The sequence below is a fragment of the Chiloscyllium plagiosum genome, chromosome 11 (genome assembly GCF_004010195.1).
Source record: "Chiloscyllium plagiosum isolate BGI_BamShark_2017 chromosome 11, ASM401019v2, whole genome shotgun sequence".
NCBI classification, from domain to species: domain Eukaryota; kingdom Metazoa; phylum Chordata; class Chondrichthyes; order Orectolobiformes; family Hemiscylliidae; genus Chiloscyllium; species Chiloscyllium plagiosum.
In genome coordinates this window covers 38,164,973-38,173,393 of record NC_057720.1, presented here as the reverse complement: position 1 = coordinate 38,173,393, position 8,421 = coordinate 38,164,973, and the positions used below count along the sequence as shown (strand labels likewise).

Here is an 8,421-nt window from a genome sequence, read left to right as displayed (position 1 = left end):
AGAGGTACAGTTAGTAAGTTTGCAGATGACACCTAAATTGGAGGTGTAGTGGACTGCGAAGAGGGTTACCTCAGATTACAACAGGATCTGGACCAGATGGGCCAATGGGCTGAGAAGTGACAGATGGAGTTTAATTCAGAAAAATGCGAGATGCTGCATTTTGGGAAAGCAAATCTTAGCAGGACTTATACACTCAATGGTAAGGTCCTGGGGAGTGTTGCTGAACAAAGAGACCTTGGAGTGCAGGTTCATAGCTCCCTGAAAGTGGGGTCTCAGATAGATAGGATAGTGAAGAAGGCGTTTGGTATGTTTTCTTTTATGGGTCAGAGTACTGAGTACAGGAATTGGAAGGTCATATTGCAGCTGTACAGGACATTGGTTAGGCCACTGTTGGAATATTGCGTGCAATTCTGGTCTCCTTCCTATCTGAAAGATGTTGTGAAACTTGTAAATATTTTCTGAACCCTTTCAAGGGTGTTACCAGGGTTGGACGATTTGAGCTATAGGGAGAGGCTGAACAGGCTGGGGCTGTTTTCCCTGGAGTATCGGAGACTGCGGGGTGACCTTATAGAGGTTTATAAAATTATGAGGGGCATGGATAGGATAAATAGACAAAGTCTTTTCCCTGGGGTCGGGGAGTCCAGAACTAGAGGGCATAGGTTTAGGGTGTGAGGGGAAAGATATAAAAGGGACTTCAGGGGCAACATTTTCACGCAGAGGGTGTATGTGTATGGAATGACCTGCCAGAGGAAGTGGTGGAGGCTGCTACAATTGCAACATTTAAAAGGCATTTGAATGGGTATATGAATAGGAAGGGTTTGGAGGGATATGGGCCAGGTGCTGGCAGGTGGGACTAGATTGGGTTGGGATATCTGGTTGGCACGGATGGGTTGGACCGAAGGGTCTATTTCCATGCTGTACATCTCTATGACTCTATGTTCACATGCTAGTAAACCTGCATACTCTACACCTGGGAGTCAAACTTTCTTAGAGCTCCTCTGAAGCTTTACCCTGGGGCCATAGACAACTGAGTTTCCTCATGTTACCATGAAATAATATTATGTAATATTTGTTTTTCTTTGTTTATCTCTTTTAGATAGAGTATTAACAAAACCATGCTGCTCAAGAACATACAGTTCTTTAAAGAATTCTCCAGCTAAATAATTTTTATTGTTTTGCTTTATTGCAGGTACTACTGGAAATGAGAGGGTTGCATTGAATGTACCAGAAAAAGCATTTTGTTTTGCTGCAGATGAAGAAAAGAAATAGAATCATTTACATAATTTGTCAGTTTTAATATGGTCAGCTCTGAAATATAAAAATCAAAAGTAAATTTGAAAGTGTTGTAAAGATTGGCCTATGTTTTTGAAAAATTCTTGTAAGGAGATAGAAGCATTTTAATTTTTTTTATTGTTTTGGTTGGCTGAATATTTGGATATGTTAAGGTAGATGTTAGACACACTTATGCTGGGTGGCAGCTATTCAGATACCTTTAAAATCACTGTAAGGACTTTTAAAAGTACACACAGTGTATCCTAGACACAGCTATAAAATGATGGATATGGGAAGAAGCAAAAGAATGTTAAGACTAAATTTGTGAAGGTGAAAATCTAGTAAATTCACAAAATATAATCTGGGTACTCCTTTATTTTTGGGTATGTTGTAATCAAATCATTGTTGACTAGAGACTTAGTCATTTTGTTATTTTATGTAATATATAATTTTTTTCCCTCCTCTGTGTGACACAGAGAACATTAATGAAGTGAGCGTAGTTCTTCTCAGTTAAAAACAATTAACTTTTAAATTTTAAGATTATTCTGTATACTTGGGAAAGACTGACAATAAAATGAACAGCTGAGGGGGTTTGAGGTGTAGGCAAGCACGGAGTGCTGCTTCTGGTGCTTCACTGACCAGATCACCCTGCAAGCCCTTTCTACAGTGTTCAAATCTGCCTTGAAGAGATCAGGGAGCTCCTGTACTGGACACATCAAAGCTGAGGGCCCACAAGTTCTGCTTGGAGGTAAGTTGTTTCTTCATGACCATGTGGTTCAAACTTTTGAAAACTGAATTTACTTGGCAGTTTTCAAACAGTGCACTTGTTTTCTGTTAAATCATAATTTTGTGTAAATTTCTGATCTTGAATGTAAGATACTAGAAATAGTGAAATCTCTGCATCAAATGAGTGTTTCTTCCCTTGTTATAAATAAGCATGAAAATACCAAGGCACTGATGTCTGTACCAAATGTGATTTTGAAAATTGTTCTTAAATTGATCTTAATTTAACTCAGTGAGAGAGTTTGGTCATAAAGTACTGCTCGTTAGTCGTAGCTATGTTCAGTTATTGTCAAGTGTAAAATGTTTCACAGTATGAGGATCACCTTGGAATAATTTGCCATACCATGAAAGCTTGCTATTTAGTTAATCAACACCAATAAAGTGCTTTTCGTGCTATTGGATATTTCCACGTTGCTTCACAGAACCATTTAAAAAGCAAAATTAGAGCGTTGTGGGATTGACAGCGATTAGAGGGAGGTTCACTGAGATCAGTCAGTTGGCTCCTTTTTATTTCTTTAAGAAATGACTGCGCTAACCTATACTATATTTCATAATAGTCCTAATATTCTGTCCAGTGTACAGTAAACAGATTTTTAATACACATGTACTAATGTCACAATCATTATATTTCTATGTGTGGGACATTGAGTTATGTATGGAGCATTCACTCTTGGTTTCCAGTGGCACCCAAAAGAAAACTAAACCTCTCATGGAATTTAAAATGTTTCATTTTAAAGATTGATATCTGATCTGTTTGACTTTCTGTCTTATAACCCTTCCTCAATATTCATTCTTGTACATTCCACAGTATCATCTGTGTTCAGTTTCACTCGTACAAAAAGCTTTTGTTTTGGAAGTATTAACAAAATAAACAGGGGGTTTTTGAACTCCACCAGTTACAGTCCAGTAAATGCCAACAAATTCACTTCCCATCTTCTCAAAAAAAAAAGACTGAGTAATCACGTAGCCTAGCCCGTTAATTTATCAAGGGATTGGCCCACTTATTGTTCCATAATCAGTTGTTGCACTTAACTGCAAGATTTTGATTTTTTTTCGTGATTTTTTTTCTCTTCAAAGTTAATAATCATACAACACCAGATGATAGTCCAACAGGTTTATTTAGAAGTACTAGCTTTCGGAGCACTGCTCCTTCATCAGTAGTTGTGGAGTATAAGACTCCACAACCACTTGATGAAGGAACAGTGCTCCGAAAGCTAGTGCTTCCAAAATAAATGTGTTGAACCTGGTGTTGTGATTTTTAACTTTGTCCACCCCAGTCCAATGCCGACTCCTCCACGTCATTTCTTTCTTCGAACTTCAGCAGTCTCTGTTGAGATTAGCTCCTGTGAGTGAATGCTTATTTTGCCCAGATTGTTATTTTATTTCATAACTTTAAAGTAGTAAATTACTCACTGAAGAAATTGATATGACAAATCACTTGAATCATGAAAAGAGTAAGCCCATTCTCAGCAGTTACACTTGTGTATTTGTTGAGATACTTGCTTCATCCCTTCTTTACACCTTTTTCTTTTGCAGGATCCTTGCCATGAGGTTTGATGCCTCACTTCGTTGACAAAAGTCATTGGACCTAAATGGCGCAGCATGACTTTGTTCCTGCTTGGCTTAATTTTCCAACATCTCAATCTTCAAACAAGGTATAGTACAATATTTAACCCTTTAGATTTTATGTTGTTTTAAGTGGTCAAGCAATATGCCCTTTTAAAACTTTTGTTCTTGCTTCATAAAGCCTGTTGGCCTCCAGCTTGGAAACCCTTTGAGTTATAAATGCTCATCCCATTCCAGTAACTCAAACATCTTCAGTTTTAGTCTGTCCACATTTTGTAGCCATGCCTTTAGCTACCTAGGCCCTAAGCTCAAGAGTTCCCTCCCTTCCTTAACTTTTCTGCATCTCTTGCACTGTTTCTTCCTTTAAGAGGTTGTTAAAGCTTAACTCTTTTACTAAATCATTTGCTTGCTCATCGTCTGTTTTAAAAAATTCTCAAGGTCAGGTTCGTAGGAGAGTAGTCTGACACAGAACAAACGACCAAGAGGCGAGTCTGCTAGAATATGAGCATTTTATTCCCCGCAGCGTCGCCACAACCAGGTCTCATACTTACAACGGGTCTGGCTTATACTCACTCTACATGTTACCGGAACTGGGAGCCGTCAGTTCTCGTAGAGCGGTTGCCAACAACCCACGCTCGGCGGTTAAACGTAACCCCGGAGCAGACTCACCGAACTGGAGACTTTTCCAGCTGATATACTCTTTTCCAGATATAAACATTCATGTGAACAGCAGAGCAAGGCTAAAAAACACATTCCATTCTGGTTACATACAGATAAGAAGATTCACACGGGGAGGTGTGTAATAAGATTCACACGGGACTAAGCAACACCTCCATTCCGGTTAGATTCACACATGTATTGGGACATAATTTTTAACCGTTTCACCACATTCCACTGCTTGGCCCAATACATGTGTTACATTATGATTCACACATGTATTGGGACATAATTTTACACCACATCGTCTTATGTAGGTCACTGTCCGTTTTTGAAGCGCTCTGGACCATTTTATGATGGGAAAGAGCATTTAATTCATCAGTAAAGCGATGGAATGTGTCATCAACTGTGCTATCAAGCAGCATCTGCTCAACAATAACCTGTTCAGTGACTCATTACAGCCTTAGTTCAAACACTGACAGCTGAATTCCAGAGGTGAGGTGAGAGTGATAGTCCTTGACATCAAGGTTAAGTTTGACTGAATGTGGCACCAAAGAGTCCAATCAAAACTGGAATCAATGGGTATCAGGGGACAAGTTCTCTGCTGCTTAGAGTACCTGGCATACAAGAAGATGGTTGTGGTCGTTGGATGTTAGTCATCTTAGCTCCAGGATATCTCTGCAAGAGTTCCTCAGGATAGTGTTGTAGGCCCAAGCATATTCAGCTACTTTGTCAACGACCTTCCCTCCAAGATAAGGTCAGCATTGGGAATATTTACTCATGTTCGCATAGTGTTTAACACCATTTGTGATTCCTCAGATACTGAAGCAATCCATGTTCAAATGCAACAAGATCTGGACAATATCCAGGCTTGGGCACACAAGTGGCAAGTAATGCCATACAAATGCACAGGTGATGACCATCACCAATAAGAAAATGTAACCACTGCTCCTTTACATTCCATGGTGTTACCATCACTCAATTGACATTCTTGGGGTTACCATTGACCAGACACTCAACTGGACTCGCTACATAAACAGTGACTACATAAGTAGGTCAGAGGCAAGGAATACTGTGATGAGTAACTCACCACCTGACTTTGCAAAACCTGTCCATCAGCTACAAGGCACAAGTCAGATGTGAGATGAAATATCAATCTCCAATTATCAAGGTGCAACTCCAACAACACTTCAGGTTGAAACCAAGTAGGACAATGCAGTCACATTGATTGACACCATATTCACAAACATCCACTCCCTGCACCACTGATGCTCAGCAGCAATGTGTATCGTCTACAAGATGCATTGCAGAAATTCACAAAACATCCTTAGACAGCACCTTCCAAACACAGGACCACTTCCATCTAGAAGGACCAGGGCAGCAAGTATGTGGGAACACAACCACCTGCAAGTTCCCCTCCAAACCACTCACTATCTTGACTTGGAAATATATCGCCGTTCCTTCACTCTTGCTGGATCACAATCCTGGAAGTCTGTCCCTAACAACATTGTGGATCAACTCAAGGCAGGTGGACGACAGCAGTTTGAGAAGGCAGCTCACCACCACCTTCTCAAGGACAACTACAGGCAATAAATGATGGCCAGCTAGTGACACCCACAACCCACAAATGAATTTTAAAAAGTACATTATGAAAATCTGTGTTCCCTGACTTTCTATTCCTAACAACTATCTGAAGACCATTCACAACCTTGCTGCTGTGTTTGACCCTGAGATGATGATTTGACAATATCACAGCTTGGATTGAGTGAATCCTTGATAAGTATAAGGGCAGTAGGAGTATACTTAAGAGAGAAATCTGGAAGGCAAAAAGAGGGCATGAGAGCTTTGGCAAATAGGGTTTTGGAGAATTGCAAAGCAATTCTACAAATACATCAAAAGAATCATCAGGGAGAGAATACAGCCCCTCCAACCTCTCACCCTCACAATGCGCAGCCCTCCAATCCCTCTGCTCCAATCCCAACCTCACCATCAAGCCAGCGGATAAAGAGGGCGCAGTGGTAGTCTGGCGCACTGACCTCTACACCGCTGAAGTCAAACGCCAACTCGAGGACACCTCCTTCTACCGCCCCCTCGACCATGACCCCACCCCACCCCCCCATCGCCATACCATCATCTCCCAGACCATACAGAACCTCATCACCTCAGGGTCTGTTTCCATCTCTATGACTCTGTATACTTGAGGTCCTCAGCATCACAGGTGCCCATGTCTGGCCAATTAGATTCACATCACCGGGTATCAAAAAAGGCTGAAGGCATTAGATAGTAAAAAGGCTATTGGCCTTGAAATCTTTTTTTTTAATAGTACTGAAGGTTTCTGTTCTAGAACCAGCCACACCCCTGACCGAGTTGTTCCAGTGCAGTTACTGCCCTGCGATCTAACCAGTAATGTGGTAAACTTTGCAGATATGTCCTGTCCACAAAAAACAGAACAAATCCAATCTGATCAATTACTGTCCAATCAATTTACTTTCAATCATCAACAAAATGTTAGGAGATGTCGTCGCAATACTATCAAACTGCACTTACTCAGTAATAATCTGCTCACTGACACTAAGTTCGACTTCTATCAGACCCAGCTCCTGACCTCATTACAACCTTGGTACAAACCTGAACAAAAGAGCTGAAGTGAGGATTATTATATTTGACATCAAGGCAGCAATTGACTATATGTCGCATCAAGAAACCATAGCAAAACTGGAGTAAATGGGAATTGGGAGAAACTCTCCACTAGTTAAAGTCATGCCTAGCACAAAGGAAGATGGTTGTGATTATGAATATCAGTCATCTTTGCTGAAAACATCTGTGCAGGAGCACTTCAGGGTGATGTTCTTGGTCCACCCATCTGCAGCTGCTTTATCAGTGACCATCTTCCCCCCATCATAAGGTTAAAAATGGGAATATTCACCAATGATTTGTGCAATGTTCGGCATCATTTACAACTGAAATATTGAACTAGTCCATATCCAAATGCAGCAAGACCTGAGCAATATTAAGGTTTGGTTGATAAGTGCTAAGTAACATTTGCACAATGCAGATTCCAGACAATTACTGTATCTAACAAGAGAATCCCACCATCGTTCCCCCATTGCCACCATCCTGGGAGTTACCAGTGAAACCACCTATTTAAATACTGTGGCTACAAGAGCACATCAGAGGCTGGGAATTTTGCAGCAAAGACTTACCACCTGACTCCCCACAGCTTTTCCAGTATTGACAAGGAACAAATCCGGATTGTGATGGAATAATTCCCACTTGCCTGGATAAGTGCAGCTCTGCCTGAACTCACGTAGCTTGACATCATCCAGGGCTAAGCAGCCTGCTTGATTGCTACTTCCTGCATTACTGAAGCTAAATAGAACCATCTATTGGATGTACAGAAGTATACTAAAGCTCCTTGTACAGCACCTTTCAAACTCACAACCATTACCATCTTGAAGACAAGAGTAGCAGAGAGATAGGGACACCCCACCTGCAAGTTCCCCTCCAAACCATTCATTATCTAAACTTGGGAACAATATCACTGATCATTCATTATTGCTGGATCGTTATCTTAGAATTCTTTTCCTTTCCACTGTGAATTTGCTGACATTGTATTGATTGTGCATGACCAGCTTTATTTTCCTGACTTTTGCTGTAATTCAATATTTTTAGCTTTTTTAAAATTTACTTTTCATTCTATAATAAATATCAAAATGGACATTGTCGTTTTCAGTTGATTTTTTCTGAAAATTCTCAAACTCTTCTGCGTAGATCAGTTTTTAAGAAAAGCTTCCTGCCAATGTTTAGAACATAGAACATTACAGCGCAGTACAGGCTCTTCGGCCCTCGATGTTGCGCCGACCTGTCATACCAATCTGAAGCCCATCTAACCTACACTATTCCATGTACATCCATATGCTTGTCCAATGACAACTTAAATGTACTTAAAGTTGGCGAATCTACTACTGTTGCAGGCAAAGCATTCCATACTCTTACTACTCTCTGAGTAAAGAAACTACCTCTGACATCTGTCCTATATCTATGGCCCCTCAACTTAAAGCTATGCCCACTCGCCGTCACCATTCTTGGAAAAAGGCTCTCCCTGTCCACCCTATCTAACCCTCTGATTATCTTATATGTCTC

At 40.6% G+C, this 8,421-nt stretch overlaps 1 protein-coding gene across 2 annotated transcripts in view; it reads left to right on the top strand.

Annotated features, from left to right (window-relative positions):
• The window catches only part of gpbp1l1 (GC-rich promoter binding protein 1-like 1), a 94,751-nt gene that overhangs the window by 34,642 nt on the left and 51,688 nt on the right, over positions 1–8,421 (top strand). For both annotated transcript variants that reach the window (XM_043699128.1, XM_043699127.1), the window contains exons 2-3: positions 1,190–2,020; positions 3,592–3,710. In XM_043699128.1, the coding sequence (XP_043555063.1) occupies positions 3,648–3,710 (63 nt within the window). In that variant the 5' untranslated portion in view covers positions 1,190–2,020; positions 3,592–3,647. The remainder of the gene's footprint in view (positions 1–1,189; positions 2,021–3,591; positions 3,711–8,421) is intronic.